At 38.7% G+C, this 22,634-nt stretch overlaps 1 protein-coding gene across 4 annotated transcripts in view; it reads left to right on the forward strand.

Annotated features, from left to right (window-relative positions):
- Nucleotides 1–1,118: 1,118 nt before the first annotated feature.
- The window catches only part of fra (neogenin protein frazzled), a 63,069-nt gene continuing 41,553 nt past the window's right edge, over nucleotides 1,119–22,634 (forward strand). For all 4 annotated transcript variants that reach the window (XM_089868129.1, XM_089868131.1, XM_089868130.1 and 1 more), the window contains exon 1: nucleotides 1,119–1,654. In XM_089868129.1, the coding sequence (XP_089724255.1) occupies nucleotides 1,567–1,654 (88 nt within the window). In that variant the 5' untranslated portion in view covers nucleotides 1,119–1,566. The remainder of the gene's footprint in view (nucleotides 1,655–22,634) is intronic.

Consider the following 22,634-nt stretch of genomic DNA (forward strand, 5'->3'; position numbering starts at 1 on the left):
CACGAAATAACTATAACTTCCCTCTTGACAAGCGCCGTTATTTTTTATAACACTATATGCTAGCAAGAGTAGACTTAAGTCAAATATGGCAAGGGGAGGGGGCCCTTAAAATATATTCCATAATACAGTGGGCTTTTATAAAGGGCCTCCAAAATGCGGAGAGACTTAAACTGCGGCTTCCTGTTGTCTCTCAACCTCAAAACAAGCTGTCAACCGAAGGATCACGTAAAAAAAATAGACCTAAAAAGAATGTATACTATACATCCTCGTAGTAGAAGAAGAAGAGGAGTAGTACGTACCCCAGTTAGGGATATATATCATTTAGTTCTTATTTTTTTTTCGGCGTCATTTGGTCGAGTCAAGCCAGCCAGCTCTTCGGTTTGGACCCATTTTCCGACATCCAGAAAGGTTTTATACTCGTGGCCTCTCCTCCTGAACAATCTTCTTAGGGGGGAAAGCAACCAACGAGCCATTTCGATATGAAAAATTGAATTTTCTTCCGTGACAAGAGAGTCCCTCTATGAAGATGGGTACTAAAACCTCTCTTATCCCAAGTTCTTGGCCCCCTCTTTTTTTTCCTATTTCGAAAATGGGTTTTCTACTTTTCTTTAGAAAAAGGGAATCAAGCGTAGAGTCCACGAATAAGATAGCTTGTTTCCAAAGACTCCGAGAGAAAAGATATTTCCATTTATTTTATTCTACCATTTCTCTTTCTTTTGCATTTTCTCTTATTTCCCAAAAGAATTAGAGAAAGTTTTCTTTCCTAAGAAATATCGTGGGTTTTTCATTCCCCGAGTAAGATAGGTACTTTTTTTCCATCGGAGTTCAATAAAATATGATTAAATTTTACAATGGGTTAGGTATAAATAATCCAGGGCTGACGGCTTTTCATTAATTTTCTGCTAAACTTCCGACTATGTCATATAGGTGGCGCTAGTAGTTTCGGAATAAAACCAAAAATACCGTGAAAAGTATATATATGTAGCGGAGAATGCCCACACTTTCTTTAGAATTCGTGCAAGCGTCTTCTGATTGGTTTATCCTTGATTTCGCCGCCTCCTTATTGGTCATCGCGGCTATTCAGAACATAACACACAGTTCAGTTGCCTCAGGCTTCCCGTACGTAAGATTTTTAGAATGTTGTGAAAAGCGGCGGTGAACGTTTCGCGGGCAAATTGTACGCTAGCTTCGTGACGATTATTTCGCGTTTAAAAATTAAAAAATGCAAATAACCCATCGCTAAACTCCTTGTTTTACAACAATGTGGATTTGTGTAACCTCTAGGCCGTCTAGTAATCCGGGAAGTAAAGATTTTATACGGTAATTTCGGCTTAAAATTTCCTAAATGTCGGAGATACCGCGGTGAACGGCGCGCGAGTTTTAGCTCTCGCCGATTTTGGAGGGAAATTTCCCGCGGGCTAATCGCGTGGAGATTTCGGGTTCTCCTTCGGATCGGAAGCCGAGGCCCGTTTAAAGCCACGGCACACGACACGGGATCTTCCGATCTTCGTGAAGGTCTAAAAATAGGCCTGAAAAACAAACGAGTCTCGAGTTTGACCAACCTAAATGGCTTCTTATTTATGGAAAGAATTTTGGACGATTAACAACGGTTTCAGATGTTCCGTTTTGTTCGCCGTTCTCCTATTTGTTTTGGGTAAGCCTGTCATTACCTTTATACCTTTTGTTTCTTATTGATTTTGATATTTAAACCAAGATACGCGCGCCGAAATGCGGGCTTTCCCGCAAAACCTCATTTATTTACTATAAATACGTACATTTATTCCGTTTTATTGTCAAGACAATTAAGCCTAATTAAGAAAATGCAACTTTTGTGACGTAATTAAGCGCCAAATTCATTCAGTAACCGCTTTTTTTATTGAAGCCAGTCAGTCATAAAAGTTATACTATAGATATGATATAATTTTATGAGGGGGTTACGACAATATTTTCCAATGCATTCATATGATTATCAAGAAAAATTCTCTTGAAGAATCTTTGGTAAACCGCAAAGATCCCTGGATAGGCTAAGTTTACCCCACAATAAAATGTTTTTGTCTACAATATATATAGATACATATACGCCGCTCAATTTACTACTGTTTTTATCTTAGAAGCCTGTTTTATGGGGCCTCCTTTATACAAAACTTTATACCAGTAAAGCCACCCAGGATATATATTTTTCCTATGGGAATAAAGGAATAAAATCCCCCCCCTTCCCCTTGCGCCCTATCTGAGTACCAAATGGTTGCTAAGGGCAACTGGCAGAGCTCCTAATCAAATGAAAATGTCAGATACATTTATGACAATACCATCCCATCTTTTAAGAATACTATTTTTTGATATCGATATATCGATTCTTTCTTGAAATAGAAAAATGAACGCAACTTAATTTTTTAAGAATAATCTCCCTTCCGCCCCCTCACCCTGTCTTTATTTAAAAAAGAATAAAAACCCAAAATGATAAATCCTCTAGTTTTCCCTTCAGTTTCGGAATCAAACCATGATCAGCTTAGAAAAAAATACAAGCATTCTTCGTAAATCACTGTTTTTTAGGCGCAGGAAATAAATTCAACTTCTTTTTTTCTTTTTGGTATTTTATTTAAAAAAAAAATATCTGAAAAATTTCCGAGATTTTACAAATGATAAATGTGGACGTATTTCGTAAGCAATTACGTTTAATCTTTTTTAATGTATACCCTAGAGAAGCTCATTGAATTTTCAATTTACGTTTTTTTTTATGTTTAGGAAGTATTCATATGTAAGAACACGTCATGATGTTCGTTCGACATGTTTTTTTTACTGGGATGGTTTTCTTTTCTTTTTTTTTTTCAAAAATAAAAATGAAAGCAGATTTGTTATCTTTAGTAATATCGAGGAAACAGGGTATTAGCAGCCAATCTCTTCAAAATGTCAAAGAGATTATGATTCTTCGAAATTAGCTCGGTTGTTCCCCCCCCCCCTTTTTTTTCGTTGTTTTTGAGTAGAGGGGAGGGGTTTTGTTGTTAAAAGAGGTCAAAATGTCATGCTAGCTTAAGCCTTATTTAAACTTATTTAGTTTTAATTCTTTGATCGTACGATTTGGGGGTCCAATATACAGAAGAAAAATTTGTTCAGAACAAATAAGTATTAATGGGTTTATTTATAAAGGTGATTATAGTAAAAAAATATTTAGGCTTAGCAACGTTACGTATTTCCAAAGAGTTTAGGTTAATATGGAATTTGTAAAAAAATTCATTGGCTTCTAGAACAGGGTCTCTCGCATGTACTAGAGATGTTATTTAAACTTAAAACTTGAAATTTAAAGTATTTGTCTACAAAGACAGACATTTTCCATTAATATTTTTGACATATTAAACCAGTAAAATTTATCTTTCATAAATAATAATAAAAATTGAAAAATAGAGAAAAATGCCGGCCGAAATAAAATCAAGTTAGGCCTAACGCACGTTACGAATCTTCCTTCACATTTTTCATCTTTCGAAATATATATATATCTATATATATACGAGAAATAATTTTTTTTTTCATTTCATCCATCCATAACAAAAACCAGAATAGAAGCGAGTCTGTTGCTATAATTTCACTTCACTTCTCTTTCTTGCCGCTGTGGTTCCTCTCTAAAAACTTCTTCCAAACCAAGTTACCAAAAAAAGAAAAAAAGAAAAAAAAGAACAAAACTCGACCTTGACTCGAACAAAAAGTTCATTTTTGATCTTTTTTCTTTTCTTCATTTTCTTGAAAATTGACTTCCCTACGTACGCTTCTTTAAGTTGGTCTTATACTTATTTTTCTCTCCATTTCTTTTTTTTTGCGTAACATTTTTATTTTTTCTTTTTCTCTTATGCTTTTGCGCCTTTAGGGATGATTATAATGAAGAGATTCTTGTTTTCTTTAAAATCCCGGGGAATGACGTCATAAGACGTCACGCGAGAATGAGTTTTATGTCATTAATTACGTATTTAATATTTATTAAAATTAATTCGGCGCGCACTCGAACCCTTTTCCCTTTTTAATTTGCTATCACGAGACTGGACGAGAAATAATTAAAAAGGAAAAAATTAAAGTTGTCTCGTTCCGAATAATTATATTTATCTGTTTTCAAATTATACTTTTGATTGTGACTGAGTTTTTTTAATTCGTTTTGATAAGGACTTAGTAGTAGATATTAACGAACGAGTCTTTCCGGAGAATTGCGCTAAGCCTAATTAACAATGATAAAGATAGATTTCTTAGAATTTAAGTAATCTACGTTGGTTGCGTTGCATCCATGGCTTTGCTTGTCAATAACATTTTACGACATACACAGTTTCTTCTTCTTCGCTAGGGTCTTCTCGCTAATCTAATTTAGAGACTTGATTATCTAAATTTATCTTTAAATACTTTTCGACGAACGTATTCTGACGTGTATATGGCGAAATTTCTTTAACCGTGACGATTTCTCGATTATGATTATGTCATTTAATTTTAGAAGTAGAAATGGAGAACGGTCCTTTTTACCTCTGTCGCTATGACCCGCCTCTTTTTTCATACCCCCCGTCCCGTGGAAGGGGGTCCGGGACTTTGACGCGCGCCCAGATTACTCTGTTCTCCATTCCTACTTCTAAAATTTATCTATCCCTGGTTTTATCCGAACTTGGCCAAGCACAACTGCAAAATTCCATGAAATATATAAATCAATTCATATTATGTAAATGTTTTAAGGAAAATTAGTAACATGAGTGATGAATAATGTCGCTCGCCTTAACGCGCTTTTATTCTAAATTTCGTATGGACTATTTTAATGTTAGACTTGATTTATTGCCTCCCCGCCTTTCATTGTGGTGTTATTTTTCACATAAGTTACCATATAAATGTATCTCGCGAAACGTCTGACTGAAGTACTCCCCCAACTATTCGCCACGCTTCCGCGAATCTTAAATGTAATTAAGTTCTTTATTCCGTGGGTTGATTCCTTTTATTTTCTTATTTTTTTGCCAAACGTTTTTATTACACAGTGAAGGCGAGAATAAAAGGGGTGCACTGGCATGCTAGAAAATAATATACTATATTGATGGAGCTTCTAAGTTAATGAATAGTTTCGTTTAACGAGTAGACTGTGTTTATGCTAATTTCTTTTTTGGGTGTATCCCTTTTATAAAAGAGTTACACCGTTTTTCTGCATAGGTTATGGAAGAAGTTATGGTCAGTCAGTATACTACTGACCAGTGCTGTTATATATTAAGTTCAAATCCCTATGGATTTACTATTTAGAACAGGCTTAGTTAGACTTGTATACAAGAGTCTCTAGTCTATTGGACTGTATTTAGTAGATGGTGAGATTCGAAAAAAATGTGTTAGTCAAGTTTGAAAATTGAAGTTTAAAATGATAGAAATTTAATTTACGGAAACCGTGATGGGTACAAACCATTATGGTATCGGTGACTGATATGACACTTTATCGGTTAGTAATAGGTAAAATTTGGTTGATATTCGGTAAAAATCGGTTTCATTTGGTTAAATAATCGGTTATTTCGCGCCGAATTTAAATAATCGGTTAAAATCGGTATCGATTCTAGTAAAATTCGATATAGGTATCGACTTCGGTTAATTTACGATGTCTTCCATGTAGATCGACATTATCTGATGTAATTTGAGTCAGCTTAATTAACATGATGATGATTGTAGTTGGTAAGCGTAATTAGTTTAGTAGAAATATGATATTTTGCCCTACATTTTATTTTACAAGCGTTCCTTATATGTCGTTATCACGACCATAGAATCCTATAGATCTTTCACATCCTCCGGCATCCCTCCGTTTGGTAATATACCATCCCTTGGCGAAGAGCAAACATACACTTGCAAAGCTTAGCTAGCCATGCCCGAGGCCTTTTATCCAGTCCATTCCCACGGGATACGTCTTTTTGGATGAATTTTCATCGTTTCTACGATAAAAAAGCTTGCGCCTGTTCCTATACTTCCTAGGCCTTCTTCATCAGAACTTCCTTAGTCAAAGGAAGAAGACGTTGCCACTAAAGCAAGCCTTAAAACTCCTATAGCTAAGATGCCCTCAGTCTTAATTGGCCTTATATAAACAAGGGAACATTTGGGCAGCTTGCAATGCCGACAGTTTTGGGTTTACAACTTCACGGGCTCTCCCCTGCGCCATGCCTCTCTCTTCTCGATGGCTTGGCGCTTGCTAAGAAGACGTTCCACACAAACTCAGAGTCCTGGCTGCGCTTTGATAGAAAACCTAAAGAGAACGGACGAACCTCTTCGTCCCTCCTGCGGCTATCTTCCCCAGTTAACATTGGGCAGCAATTAAGTCCACCATTCTTTACCCCCCTACTTACTTACTTACTAAGATGTTTAACTTTTCCGCTCTTGCTGAATTTAGATTGCCTCTTATATAGATAGCCTGGAGTGACCTTTTTTGTAAACCTTGACCTTTATGTGAACCCTCAGTGCACATTTCGTTGTTTATGGTTTTGGGGTGGAGGTCAAATTGTCTATAGGGCATCATGGAAAAACTTCAAATGTTAAAATTAGTAGTGTTCATAACGGTGGTATAGTTTTGGTACTCAAATTTTACTACGTGACCACCTATACCGAATGAACGGCAACATCAGTTATGTTTTTAGTGTCATGCAAATTTTGGAGAATCTTTTGACGATGTACATATCCCCGGCATCGCTATTTATTCTTGTAAACTACAAGAACAGATGTGTCCCGTTTTTTTACTTCACATGTCCTTATTGAAGCAGCTAGCTTCGAGCTTCCCTCATGGTGTATACACCATCACACCACCATCCCGAACCTTTTTACATAGCTTTTACCAAAACCATCCACCGCGTGCTCCTACTGTTTTCGACACCGTTCCGTGGCTGTGTTCTATAGATTTTTTTCTTTTCCCCTTCAAATTCGGTATATAGTCACTACATACACTCTCTCCTTGTATTGGTTTCTGGCACAAAGAAAACCTTTTGTTTCAATGCCTCTATATCGGCAGCTCCAAAGAAAAAAGAAGGGCAAAAGGCATTATTCTATAAGGGTTTTTAGTATTGTATGTGGCGTGGTTTTCAACCTTGTTTTGACACCCCGGTTTCCTTTGGTGCATGGTGGTGGTGGTATATACTTCGATTGCTGTCTCAGGGGCAGAACTAAAGAAGTATACAGACTCCTCTCGAATTCGTTAATAATGGAAAAAAAAATTAGGGATGCACCAGAACCCACTCTCTTTAACCTCACTCCATGACTGCACCGAGTCTGCTTCAGAACATCCCAGAGTTCTTTAGAATTGTTCAAGAATACCCCCGCCAGGTTTCTATGTTGAAAAAAAGGTATTGCTATAGTGGGGATCACCCCGAGTGTGAAAAAAGGTGTATTGTCTGTTTCGTTCGTTGGTTGGTTTGCTTGGTTCATTTGGGTTTTTGGGTTTTGAGATCCGTGTCTCAGTTTATGAATGCATTACCACTAAAAGTGCGCAAGGGTCTGTGTAGAGTTATGGCCCTGGGAAGTTAGGTTTTCTAGTGTTGTATTTGGAATGAAATGAACTCTTCTACCATAGCTTAAAAAGCTTCCACGTGTTCGAGTGTTGTAGTTTAATGTAAGGTGAATTGCGAGTCTAACTATTCTTAAACGCTTTTTACTGTTTACTACCTTATACTTTATTCATTGTATCAACGCGAACTCAACCCCCCCCCCCTTTGAAACATACTCCAGGCCTGATACTGAGTCACTTTTCTCACTTAAAATCACTTTTTTTAAATTCGGTCACTAAAAGTCACTTTTTCGAAAATTAGTCACTATTTATCACTTTTTTTAGGTTTCTTGAAATTTATCTTTTAAAATCGGGAACGCGTTCTGTGTACTGTAGGAAACCGCCTATATTTCAGTGCTTTCCGATGACAATCTAATAGCGTTTTCCTTTGGGTCCTCGCGGAGCGCTCCCATGGAGGAATAAAACTAGGAGATCCTATTCTTCAAAAACAGTCTTTAACGAAGCTGGAAACTACTACTACAATTTTTATTGCTCCTTGGGAGCGCTCCACGAGGACCCAAAGGAAAACGCTATAAGCGCAAGCCAGGAGGATCCTCCTGGCGCAAGGCTCGTAGAGAGAAAAGGCCTGAGGGAGCTACGGTACTGTTACTGCTGTAGCAGGTGTTTTTTTTGGGGGGGGGGGGGGCAAAGTTAAAATCGTCTGCTATTGTTTGCTTTCGCGTCGAATCCCGAATCTCAATTTCAAAAAGAAATAGACAAGAAAATATCGAATCTCATTACGTCTTTCTTGAAAAAAATGTGATAAAATTTGCACTTCCTATATTATTATTTTAAATAATAACCAATTGACCATATGTCTAATCAGCGCCACTAGCGGATGGTCTGAAAACTACTCCCATAGAGTCTAGGTATATTTAAGCGGGTTTGCATAATTTCCGTCAGATGGCGCGGCGTTCGAGCCACCTGGCGGAAATTCTGCAAACCCGCTTAAATATACCTAGTCTCTATGGGAGTAGTTCTCAGACCATCCGCTAGTGGCGCTGATTAGACATATGGCCAATTGCCATAAAAAAGTCATAAAATGTGATTAATAATTGTTATAAATGAGAAATATTGCTGTAACAGCATTATATCAGTATTTTTTCCACTTTGAAAAGTTCATTAGCGATATTTTTTAATCACTATTTAGTCACTTTTCAGTTACTATTTTTAATACGGTTAGTCACTTTTTTCACTATTTTTTAGGCTGTAAGTGAGTATCAGGCCTGATACTCTCAAGTACAAGTATATTATTCTTTGGTTAGGCCTAGCTGTTGTCTGCGTCTTGGCCTTCAACTACGAAAGTCAAATCGAACCGAACCAAATCGAATTGACTTATTTTAAGAATAAGGGATTGGTTTATATACATAACAAAAGCTGAAAAGTCAAACGAAAACAAACCTAGGCCCCCCTAGAAGTATTTATTTTAACGGCCAGCTTTATCCCAACGAATGAAAGAAAGAAATAAAGAAAATGAATGAACGAATATAAATTAGTTTTTCTAATTAGCATAATTATAAGATAGGAGTTAATACGCCTTCGAAAAGAAGACAAATTTCTTCAAGCAATGGGTTTGGCCGTTGTATAGGTCTTAATTAAACGGGGGTTTTATTTATCTTGGCTTTCGCGTCGTCGAAGCTAGAGGAGGTTTTTTTTCTGTACTTTATTACGTTTCGCTCTCAGCGCGAGAATTAATTTGAAATAACAATCAATTCTGGTGAAAAAAGAAAAGGAAACGTTACGAAGATAAAGGAATTAATATAGCCTATAAAGCTATTTTCACCCGAGTTTATCTTTGGGAGAGAGATTGGGGGAAATTAATAAGACCTTTGCCTTCATTGCATTCTTCACTTGAACACAAAAAATAATTAAACTCCTTAAAAGTATTTTTTTTTCTTTTCTTTACACTGTTTTTCTCTCTCTCGCGCTTCTTAAATGTTTATCAGGGGTTTTGGGAAGCTGCTGGGAGAGTCTATTCATTGGTTGCCTTAAGGAATTAGAATTAGCCCTTGTTGACGTAAAAATTTCGACACCTTTCTTCTTAAAAGGAGAGAAATTGGCGTATACGCTTTGCTACACACACATTTTATATTTTCTTTTTGAAACATGGACCGTACATTAGACATGGACTGAAAAATACGGGTTATTTTTGAGTCTAGTGTCTTTGACGAACATTATATGCTGAGGGTTACCAGATACATTTAGCTTTCTAGATACAAAATGATACTCAAAACCCACAAAGAATCCTCAAAAATAGCCTTAAAGCAAGGTTTCAAGCCCAATTTTAATGAAAGTTTACCTAAAGTCAATGTATAGCCCAACTCAAGCCAATCTCAATTCCAAAGAAGCCCAATTAGCGGTTTCCCAGCCCAATATGGCATCACACAAGACCATGAGTCGACGATATTCAATACCTGGTCCCCATACTAGATAAAACGTCCCTTAACACACACCCTTTTCTTTCTCTCCAAGATGGGGTAAAAAAATAGGGTAAAAACCAACCAACTAACCAACGGGATCTTCTTCTTAGTTTTCCATCTTTTTTAATTAAAACCCAAGGGGAGGGAGCCTGACTCTTAATTGTCTTGCCATATAGACTCTTCCCGCCCTCCCCTTTTCTCCCCATGCCTTTTTGGTGCTGGTATGTAGCCTGCGGACATCTATCTTTTCCATATAGAAAACCCTTTCCTTCCTGGCTTTTATTCCAGCTTATAGCGAGTTAGTTATAAAGGCTACCGAAATGGTTGCATGGTTCACTTTCAACCCATCTTTTCCACGATCGATAACCTTAAAAGATAGTGATGCCTAGCTCTCAACTTTGCCCCCCTTCCCCCTTGCTTATCTAGGGACTGGCGTAGGTTTTGCGGAAGGGGAGAAAGGGGGGGTTAGATTTAAAACGTAACCCTGTCATTCATTTTGATGGCAGTTCTTATCTGGCATTTTTTTCTTTTTTGTTTAGAGAGAAAAATCAGGTATCAAAAGTTTAGAACTTTGCTCCAAGCGTTTTATTCATCATGGTAGGCCTGTGCTCAGTGTCTCTTTACGTAGATTGGTTGGATAGTCTGTAAATGTGCGGGAAAGTTGAAAGCTATCGATCTATGTCTAAAACAGGGGCCCAAATGCTATGGGGTTGTATACAATCAGTATATATGCCCCCTTGTGACTCATCCATTGCCACTCTATACCCGGGTTGTTCGGGCTGCAATTGGAGGTTCGAATCGTCTTTGCTACTAAGTTTTGGCATGGCCTACGACGAGGCGCAATCGATGGTGTTTCGTTCGTATATACTGAGGAACGGGTCCCTGTGCCTGGTCTGTACTGTAGTGGTGTTAAGTCAGGGGCTCGTGTTGGTTGGTAGTAGGGTATGGACGTTTCAGTCCAGCTTCAACTGTATATACGTCTGGCAGTGACTTATCAACGCTCTTTACCCTCTTGTCTAAAATTTGGCTGTACGTAACGTTTCAGGGGCCCACCATGAAGTCAGCTTTAGCGTGGAGAAGAAAGGGATATGTTTCTCTATTGGTAAACGTCACTTTGCCCATGCGCAGTGTGACCCTTACGCACGAAAAAACACAATTCCATAGACTAGTTAGTAAAATTGGTCAGTCCAACTAAACATTATATTGAAGACACCACTCACTCACTATACGCAAGTTCAATTATTGACTATACTTCTCCGTCTGTCCTCCATGGGTTAGTACCCTTCTCAAAAGAGAACCGGAAGTGATGAATACGGTTGTAAAGACCGTCCTTCGAGTTTTAGCTCGTCTTGTTTGTTTAGGGTCTCCCTTCTTTATCTTTGTTCGATTTTGTTCTGGATTTGTATTTTTAGGACCGTCTCCCTGTTATCGACTGTTCCCCCCAGCTCTCGTAATCGCCCTGCTCCAAGACTTCTCTCTCTATCTTTCCCACGAGCTTTAACTTAACAGTCGATTCATCTCTTAGCTAAGCCTAAATACGAATGGCTCTCATCTAACTCACTCACCCCCTATGGGCTTATCTTTGATGTAATGGTAACCAATAGTAACTATACGTGGAAACTTACTTACTTCCAGAGCGCGGGAAAGTTATAATTGGCACGGTTAGACTGTTTTCATTGCGAACTGAAACTTTGAACTTATCAGCTATAGCTAGGAGAGGGTGTTAAAATCAAGCTGGATTAGGTTTAGTTTTTCTTTTTCTTTGAGAGCTAAAACTAATTTTAGTTTATCGATAATTTTGCGGGTGGTTTGTTTAAGCGTTTGCAGCTTTGAATCGCGATTATTTTTAGAGTTTTATTATGATGTTATCAATATTTCAGTCAAGCTGCTGGGATGGGTTTTATTTGGCATTGCTAACGGAGGGTTAACGTTTTTGAAACATTTTTTAAACGAATTCTAACTTCGTTTTTGCGACACGTTTTCTTTCCAATTGTTTCTCGGTGCAACTTGTAACTTTGTATACTATAGGAAATTAAAGTGTTGCCCGCATCTCTTTTCTCAAGTTCAAGCCCATAAGAAAAAGGGCGGGAAAAGAAACAATTTCTGGTTTATACATTTTCCCGCGCCAAAAACGTTACGTGATCTTGACTCTTTTTCGAAGCTAACCCTATAGCTATATAGGAAAAGGTGTACGATTTTATATATATAACCTTTACGTGTTTAGTTAGGTCCCAAGGTGGTACTTTTCGATCTTCTAAGCGTCTTTCTAACCCTAGCTAACATTGGCCGGGGCCCCCTTTGGGCATACCCTTTTTATTACTCGTGAGTTGGCGCTTATTTGGATCGAGATATTTCGTCAAAATTGGTTCCCAACTTCACCTTAAGATATATAGTGTTTTCCCTTAAGCTTCTGTCTAGGTGCAGCAAAAAAAAAAAGATATAGGAAATAACTATTTATTTCGTTTTCTTCCTTTTTCGAACCCAAGTTGGACGTGACTTTAGCCGTTCACTTTAGCCCTTAGGTTATTTCATCCGGAATTTATTCCACGTGCAAGGGTAGAGTGTATATAATGTTTTAATCTTAGGCTTATAATTCACTTTGGTGCCAATTCCGAATGAAATTTTCGAATGAGAACTTTGTAATTTGGTTATGTGTGGGCGAATAGGTTTTCTTTAATGTGGTTTGCCTTCTGAATCGTGAATTTTCTGAATGATATATCGATATGGTATCGTTTCCGTAGTATTTAATGGGTTTTCTACGTAAATCATTCGGTTTTTCTTAAGTTTTTCTTTTATCGCTATCTCTGTATCTCTATTTCGTGACCGTGGGTTTTCTTTTTAAGCTAAACTTTAATTACCATAGCATTAGAATCTTCATTATCCTGGCACCAAATGATGTATGTACTAGATATAACACGTTTAAATTGTTTGGTATCGTGAAAGATCGGTTGATTTTTTTATATATACCCTGATGGTACTGGTAATTTGATACTCGTAATATTAGAAGCAGGCTTAACGTCGTTCCAATTTTTTTCGGGCATTTTTTCTTAAATTATATTCACTTGGTGTATTAACGAATGGTCCCTCTAAACTAAATGAGTCTATCCCAATTCGAAGGGTCAATGTATTTTTCTTTATTACTTCAATTCGTGTTCGATTTGGTTGCGTTTTAGGCTTAAAATGAAGGGAATACTTTAAGTGGTACCAACCAAGCATGAGGGCCCCTCCTCCCGTTTTCGTAATTTGAATCGTCTAACCATCCCGTTGCGTCGACCATCTGCGCCCAAGAATGTTTCCCCCCTCCCTTATTGCCCTCCATGGTAGGACTCTCTCTGTGTTATGTACTGCAACATGGATAGCAATCGAACCCTGATTCTGTGTGTAACTAGCGTCTCTCTATATTCGAGTATATTTAGTCTACGTTGCGCTCTCTACACATAGTTGATAATAAAGCTCGTGAATGCTTGTTGGAAAGTTTCAAGTTCGAATGTTTCGAATAGCTAAATCTCAGGCCTATTTTGGGAGTAGGACCTATTAACAGTGTGGGACATTTGACTGTAAATAGCAATACTGTATAACGGAAGAAATCTACGAGGCTGGAGAACCGCATGCGTTTCAGGGTTTGTTATTAGTAATTTGTTACTAGAGCGTCACTGGTTTGGAACTGAATGATCTGAATCGAACAGAATTACTAGCTTTTCAGTGGTTGTATTAAACGAGTACAAATGACTGGTAACACTATCTATCGGTGAAAAACAAGTGAATGTGGCTAGTCTGATCTGTTCCACTCTGAACGCACACACCCTGTCCAAGAAACGAAAAGAGCATATACATTCAACAGCTTCAAAAGAGTTGAGAGTCTATATAGCTCTATTCTCTGTATTTTATTCACTATACCAGGGCATAGTACGTATTCCTGGACATGCCACAAAATGTTTTATTCGAAAAATCTTGTAGTGGGATGATGTCTGTCCCTCCATAGAATTATTTTCTAAAATGATAGACTCCCCAAATTCTAACCATCCGCCCCATTATATAGCTAAGGCTATATAGCCATGTAGCCATGGTGAGTCGGTTTTCTTCAAGGTACGCTTTACCTACACAGGAGGGTGACTGAAATGTTCCTTCCCCCCCCACCCTCTCTCCCGGGTGTTTGGCCATGGAAAGGTAACCTGGAAAATTGCAGGGTTTGAATGGTTGTAGACCTCCCGTTTCCACCTCTTTTCTTATACCCATAGGTTTGTTTTCTCCAACCCGAGTTTTCTACTTTTGGTTAAGAGATGATATTCACCTAAGCCTACTTTTTAAGTTCTGTAATCTCTGCTTGAATTACGATTCAAGTTGGCCGTTTTTTTCAACCTTCCCATTATCCTCCCTTCTAAAAGCAGTGGTCGGTTTTCCTTAGTCTATTATTTTTTAGCGGAATATATTTTTAAATTCGCACGCGGTGAATCTTACTTATTTATTTTTTCTTCTACTCATCCAGTTTTCCTGCTACAGCAGGTATATTTCCTCTTTATTTATATTGGGTTCTGTTGGTCCCATGCAGGTCTTCTGATAAACTCGAATGTTCACCCCATAAATATCATTTAATGTTTTGTATATTTTTACTCGAAGCCTAGCTAGAAGAACGTTTTTTGCGAGATTTATAGCTATAGGTATGTTTTGATGTTAAAAAAATCAAGTCTTGCTCGATCTGCACAGGAAAGGATTCTCGGTCTGTCTTAACTAAGTTCGTTGTTTATGCTGGAAGTTATTTAGTGTTGCGATCTGTTTATGGTGGTTTTTGATGAGTCTTGTTGATGGTTGCGGTTTGTTTACGGGTCTTCTAGAAAGGCATCGTTAACCTGGCGAGATTAACTTAAGTGTCCTTAAAATTAGATCTTAGAAATTCGGTCATTCGTCGCCACTAAACCCATTTATACGAGGGTTTTCACTAAAATTGTCCTATAACTTGTTTAAAATGATGTTTTCAAAGTGTTTGAAATTGCTGCAATTTAGAAACACTTCAGTCTGTTTGGGAAACTTTTGCCTTGGTTTACAAAATAGGCTTTTAACAACATAGTCCTGGCAATTTTGGCCTATTTTATCACCACTCTTCCGCCATTTTGATTCACTTATTTCGCGGAATAAGCCATTTCAGCTCTAGTATAGTAGTGATTAGGACTATAGCTTGACGTTTAATAACACAAAATAGGCTTAGCAACAAAATAGGCAAACTTAACCATTACTACTAGATTATAGACCAGGGGGACCTTCCTTATACCACCCAAATATCAAATTAACCTTAAAGTCATAACTCAGCTGGAAAAGAGGGGTCTTGTAGATTATGTAAATTTTTGCAGTACACATTTTTTTTCTGTTTCTTCCCGCCACTCCTAGGCTCCATAAAATTACTAAGTAGAAGATGGAATAGCGCATGCAAGTGGGGGATAAAACTACCTGTTTGTTGAAAATTTATCATTTTGCGAAATATATTCCGTTAAAACCATTAATCTCTAGGTTGCTAGGTTGGAAAAGATACCCCCAAAATTGTGCATCCCTGGTGTATTCATGCAGGCGTCTAGGGTGCTGTGCAGCCATTCCATTTTTCGGGTACCAAATTAAAGTTTTGGCCCTGTGTTTTGAGGAATTAAATTTCTCCATCCGCGAGAAGAGGATAGGGTTTGAAAGGAGGTTTGAAGGAGAGAGAGAGAGAGAGAAGGAAGGAAGGTATACATACGGTCATGCCAAGTAGAAAAGGGTGTTTGCGGCCATATCCAGCGTAATCGAATTTTCGCAGTTTCGCTGTCTCAGCGTTATTAAGGCGGACTGCTTCTCTCTCTCTCTTGCATAATGGGGTCCCCGCTTAATGAAATTAGCCCTTCCCCGTAGCGTCCTATCCTTTAATAAGGTTTGAGGGTAGGGGTTAAGGAAGAGCGTGGGGGTCGTGTTGCGTTCTCCTTGTTGACACACGTAGAAATTCAACCCGTTCCCTTCCTCCGGTCCTAGTCCTAACTCGCAGCGTATACCAACTTGGTTGGCTGGCTGTATACGGAAAAGTCTCTCCGGATTTAGTCGGAATTGATGTTCGTTAACGCTAGTTATTCCGACCGACACCACGACTATGATTGGGAAGAGCTAGTTCGCACTCTGTCTATCTCTCTCTGTATGAGTTTGCTTTGAAATGGAAACCGCTGTATTTACGTTTGACCATTAGAATACTTAAAATTTCCAAGAGTTAAACTTTGAAGTTTGATTGTTAAAGAGTGAAACGTAACACATTTGAGGATTTGTTTGTTGAGCTTCAACGGGGGACAGTTAACTCCGTATGAAGGTGTACCATAGTCGTCCAATACATAGTCGCAGAGTTTTAAAGGGTAGTGGAACTTTCAATTTCACTCGGTACTAGACCAACTTGATTCACAGAAGGCCTGGCAACACTGCACCGAGGTTTAAGCAGTTTCCCGTTGCCCCTTTAGTGTCGTCTGCTTCACACAAGGCTTAAGTCGTAGGCTTCTCGAAGTTAATTGCTTATGTCTCTTTTAATATTGCGGGTAGTCCAAATTGTAATATACGTTATTTATGTATACAGTGCACCTTTCCTTGAACGTGGCTAGATAGCTAAGCTCTCGAACCAAGCGCCTTCAAGCGCTTTTCAAAATTTGGTATTGCTGCAGAGAATCGCCGTCAACTCTTAGAGGAGTATTTAGCCTTATAGCTCGCGAGAAAATTTTCTAGATTAATGACGCCTCTAAATTGCTTCCACACCCATGCTCTTCTCCTCTCCTCTTCTCCGATCTGGAAAACCCAAATTGGAAAACCCTACAGCTTATGTACGTTCAGCCTGGATAGAAGAGGAACCCCGGGACTGAACGTTCGGCTTGATGAGCGAGCGTATACGAGAAACACGCGTTGGGAATTCAAATCGACTATCTTTGCCTTTGCCCTGTACCACCTTGCATTGCCTTGCCTTGCTTTGCTTTGCCCGTATCCCTGGCTACAATTTGTTTGCGGGGATTTTATGTCTACCGCGATTTTAACTGAAGCGTTTAGATTTAGGCTATAGGGAAAGAGAGAGGAGGATATGTATGGTATGGTTTACCTCGTATCTATCTGATTATTATACCGAAATGGAAATTCAAGTTTATTGCAGGATTAAACTTAAAAGGGAGCGTTAAATTAAAGCTTAATTTATTCAATGGGATGGGGAGATATTTTGTATCTTAGCTTAATTTTAATTAATTGGTATAAAGACGTAAACGTATTTTCTTATTAGGTTTTTAATTAGATGACTCTTAAAATACTTCAAGGTCAAATTGTACTGTTTAGTACACTTTCGGAAATTGTCTGTTAATTACTTCCTATTTCCGGAAGAAATTGACGGCCCAATGACTTGTTAAACCAATCAGTCACGTTTTTTTCTTGTAACCAATCTTTATGGTATGTACACTGAACGCCCCTTATTTTTGTAACGTTGACCAAAAACAGTAAACCCATTTAACAAATTCAAGGTGTGAAGTGCCCAAACAATTTTACGAAAACTTCTATTTTTTATTTTTCGTTTTTGTTCATGTGGAAAATGAACAGTTTCATATTCATATTGGATTTTTATGTTTTTTGTAGTCCTACTATTATTGATTACTTTTTTTTTCTTTTTTGTAAATTGCGACAATCGGAAACTCGATATGTATACATGAGTTTCGAGGGGTTCAATTCCTAGGGAACAGTGTATGTTGAATTACGATCACAATGGATTTATTTTAGTTTTTTTGTGCAAGGGGTTGGGCAGGAAAAAGAGATGAAAATTGAACAATAATGACTATTATAAACCGAATTTCACCCTTTCATTTTCATCTCTCTTCTTTCTCTTGTACTTTTTTCACATCAGTAGTATTTTTTACGGCTTTATCGTTGGCTCTTCCGAAGGTGAGAATATATATTTTTTTTTTGATCGGGACTGAAAACGTTGGCAGGCTTACAAATTTGCATATATAAGAGAGCGTGATGCGACGACGCCGGGGAAACGAGATAGGGAAGTTAAAAACCCTCTTTCCGGCCTGCGAATCTTTTACCCATCTAGGGATGCATTGAGGAGGGAATACTATCTATTGATGGGGTCCCGAACATCAAGGGGATGACTAGGGAAGTGGGATTGGGTTCGAGTGTCATCCTACCGCCTTTCTGATTAATCGCAAAATGAAAGCTTTTTTTGGGGTTCTTTCTACTTCTTTTTCGCCTTGGAAATAAGGTGATTTAAAAATACTCTGGCTGGATGTAGGCCTAGTGAGTGTAGTTCTCACCCTCTTCATCTTTTGAATTATTCAATCGCGTCTTTACAAGGCTTTAAAGTTTGAAATTTTTTTCTTCTCCTCCTTCATAGAAACTTGGTTCTTAGTTGTTACCTATATAGGTGTTTTTCATTGTTATTTGCCTGTATGCTATGCCCCATATTCCCAAATTTTGTGATCAGCATTTTTTAAGGTTCGAAAAGGAGGTTTTTCCTTTTAGAAGTTCCAAGAAAATTTGAAATATAAAGAAGCATTTAAAGAACCATTTTTTTATTCCAAGGATATTTTAGTATATGTTCTTCATATTTAATAATAGTCATCTAAACTCACAGCCAAAGCTAAAATTAAAACTATAAAAAATGGGTGAACATAATGTTTATATTATTAGTCTTAACTAATGGGAGTGCGATTCCGTTTTGTTTTTAAACCGAAAACCAGGGTTCTTAAGGTCACCTGAAGGTTAAGAGGAGATATGGGGGTTTTAGGGGGAGGGAAGAAGCTTCAGAAAGGCTGACGTCACTTGAAAAAAAAACTAAAACTAATTTTAGAGCTAGTAAAAAAAAAAAGATAAGGCAAATATTTTCGCTGAGTGTAACATGGGTATGCACCATGGAGCATCATCGCTATTTAATAAGGAGTGGTTTTGTTGGGATTGCAGCAGGCAGCAGGCAGCGTGTGCGTGTATGTTAAAGCCAGCGTGAACGCGAATCTCTTTCCGTTATCGACAATCTTGATCTTTTTGACAAGGGCAGCACCATTTTAAGTTCTTCTTTCCTTTCCTTTCCCCGACCCCCAAAATCTTATATACTATACCACAAGTGATTTTTTTTTTTTTATTTTATATATCTTCCATGGGTTTGGATGGGCAGTTTCCCTCCTATAGGGGGAGATTTTAAACTTTGATTCCGTTCGCACGAGGATCTAACATAATCCAATGGGATAACGTAACACGGTGACCTTTCCTTCCCGGCTGAGGGTAATGCGAACGTGCTTTGGTTGGTGCACGGCTAGGTATGGTAGGGAGACCCCGAGGAGAGACGGAGAGAGAGAGAAAGGAATGTTGTGTTGTAGGAAAATGAGGAAAAGTGGGTACTGGTACCCTACCCTGGCTGGTACCAGTAGTAAGGAAATGATGGTTACGTGCTTGCAATGAGGGCTAGCGAACCCTGTTTTGCGCCACCTGGCCGGATCTTTGCAAACTATTCAATCGACTTTGACCCCTCTTTTTAATTTTACACGTAATTTTAATTACGGTAAAATTTAAGAAACGGCACCAAAACCCCTGTCCCTGTCCCTGTCCCTGTCCCTGTCCCTGTCCCGGACGCGTCCGCGAAACCGGTTTCGAAACGAACGCTTACGATGGGAGAGAGAGAGGGAAAACGAAAGCGTGCGGGGAGAGAGATCGCTAGCGTACGCGATGGCGATACGAAGAGAGATGGAACCCAGATCGGAGGGAAACGAAGCTCCGCTGCCTGCCTGGTATATTAGTGAGAGGGGGAAGAGGGAGAGGGGGCATCCCGCTCGGAGAGGAGAGAGAGAGGAAAGAATGGTAGTTTAAATCTCGCGGGCTTTTTTAATTTTACACGGAATTTTAATTCCGGTAAAATTTAAGAAACGGCACCAAAACCCCTGTCTCTGTCCCTTTGTGCGCGTGATACATCAGAGATTATGCTGGATGGTTAGGTTAGGTTTCGTAAAATAGAGGGGACGCTTTACGGTCATAGTGATTTCTGGTTTAGGGGATCCAGGATTTTGTTTAAATACATTATTTGATTCGTATGGTTTTTAAAAATTATACTTTAGTGGGGTGCACAATTTAGTTTCATTAATATTATTTGAAATGTGACGTTATTAGCAATTAAAGGGATACACGATTGTGTTTCAGAAATGTTTTTAGTTGTACGATTTATTGGAAATCAACTATACGGGGGGTCACGTGAGCCGTGTAAAATTACTATTAAGGCCCAGCCCTTGGGCCATCTTGTTTTATTTAGATAACTGCCAGGAGATTTCCCCCCTCTTTGCAAGATTCTTCTCGCGGCGTACCCTGGTGCAGCACTAGTGCAATCTTTGGTTTGGTCCGGAGCGTACCGGCATTGTTTTGGGGCAATTTTTTTAACGCCTGCAGTCGTCAAGGGGGAAGATATTATAGAATTATGGGGCACTGTTCTTAGAGCGAGAGATAGCTTTTTTCGCAGTGTCTGCTCCCTCGACAGTTCTACTTTAATCCCCACGCGTCAGCTGTTAGTCTATGGGCTATAATAGTTCCACGTGTAATTGTTTGCGGGGTCCCACTTTTTTTAATGTTTTGTAAAGCAACGATTAAATTAAGATATGATGGTACAATGTGGACCCCATCATACTATACACGTCGTTCTACTTTCAATATTTGATGATGAAAATCGAAGCTCTGCGATGTGTGTATCCCGTCGGGTGATCTATCACGGGAAAGAGGCTGTGACTCTCCGGGAAGTCTTTTTTTTTTCTTTTTTACCAGCCTTTTATCCGTTTACCAAATATTACCATAGTATCTTAGCTCCTTGGAGAGTAGGTTTACCATTACAATATTGTGAGTTTGTAGTCGAAAACCATTTTTTACTAAAAATGTAAGCTAGATCACGAAAAATCCATAAATGTTTATGAAAAATGATACTGGAATAGTTGGAAAAGGGTATGTCCAGCGTGGCCAAGATCATAGAACCCAATTATTTGTCGCGCGTTGAAATATTTTTCTCCGAACTGTCGCGTGCGATTCTGACAACAACTATTGACACTTTTGATCTGGGCCACTCTATAAACCGAAATGAAATACATTCCTACATTTCTTACAATAAAAACTTCACAAAATGCCCATAAAGGAATTGTAGGCACTCAAAATTTTTTTCGGTGTAAAAATCGCTCATGGATATATAGTCGTGTCTAGAAAGTACAATTTTATTTTTCCCCCATTCCCCTATACTTAAATTCCCAATTGGAGAATACTCCAAGATCCAGTTCATCCTCCGTACAAAATTTAACTTTGTAGGCATTGTAATCTCAGAATGAAAAAAAAAAGAAAAAAACTTTCAGGGGGATTACTATGTATAGTATACCAAAGAGCAAAAGATTCTGGAGTCTATTACTATTACTCCCTTAGACATCGTCCCAGGGGTGAGAAAATGCGGGGGTGCATGGGTGGTGAGTTCATACTGGGTCTCTCCAGTAGTCTCCATTCCACCATCCTACGGCATAGGGTCCAACAGACCACATCCAAAAAAAGGAGAAGAGTCAGAATACGTAAACAAATGTCTCAAGGGGGTCCAACTTCCAAAAAAGAGGACCCCTGTTCCGCGTATAGTTATTCCCGTCTATGGGTTTTTGAGAAGAAAGAAGAGAAGAGATGAAAGCGAGACGTTGCCATGAAAATGGTATTCTATACAGGCGAGATGGCATCTCGTGCACCCTCTCCTCGCGCTCAAATCCTATCGCGTGAACCGGGCTTGGTCATGCGAGAAGAACACGGGCTAGAACTCTCCTCAAGAACGATTTGGTTACAGCGTGCTAAAACCCTGATACATCTTTCCCGCCCCTTTTTTTCCCGCCATCCCTACGATGGACACGTGGGTTCGTAAGAAATATAGTTCTAGAGTACGAAGGAACGCTGAAAAGTGATTTGTTTTAGCTGGCAGACGTGCGTATGAGGATGGGCATCGAGAGAAAACAGTCCTTGAATTTTAATTATTCGTTTTCCATGTGGATTTGAAGGCAATTTCACCGGCTGCGATGGTAAATATTTATTCGTGAGCTGAATATCGGATGCTGCCAGCGGAGAGAGTAAATAGCAACTGATGGCACCAGCATCTGTGTTTTGATAAGCTCCGGAGGAAGTTGTACCCAGCTGTCTGCTTTCGTTTCAACCTGTCTCTCGAAGTTAATCCGATTTTGGAATATCCAAAAATCGATTAGAGAATTAATTTTCCCTTATATTCCCGTCAAGGAGTATTCTCTGAGAAAATATTTTCTTGGAAGGAGTTTCAGTTGCTTCAAGATGGCAGAGTGTGTAACAAACTCGCTATCTCTGTTTATTTTCAATCCCTATAACTTCAGGAAGGTTCCAAAGGAAGCCTTGTAGCTTTTAGCCAGGGAGTCCCAAAAATTTGTTTACTTCTAAAGCGAAAGGATCATCAACCCCTTTTACACCAAAAAAAAAAGAAAGTTGGCCATCTTTTGGAGGTTTTCTTTTTTCTTCCGCGCCTTCCACTGTTTCTTAGCCAGAGCTCTCTCTCTCTCTTTCTCTTAGGAGCATTTTTCAAGTTGTTAAAAAGCGTCGAGAGGCGGCTAGAAGTTTATCTTCCTCTTCTTCTGACTCTTCTGTGAAGAGTATGGAGAAAACAAGACTAGCCAAAACCAAACGATGAAAGATGGTTCAACTTTGGGTTAGGATACATT

The sequence above is a fragment of the Phalangium opilio genome, unplaced genomic scaffold (assembly GCF_054372755.1).
Source record: "Phalangium opilio isolate 3A_F unplaced genomic scaffold, DU_Popi_V2 ptg000024l_1, whole genome shotgun sequence".
In the NCBI taxonomy this organism is placed as follows: Eukaryota; Metazoa; Arthropoda; class Arachnida; order Opiliones; family Phalangiidae; genus Phalangium; species Phalangium opilio.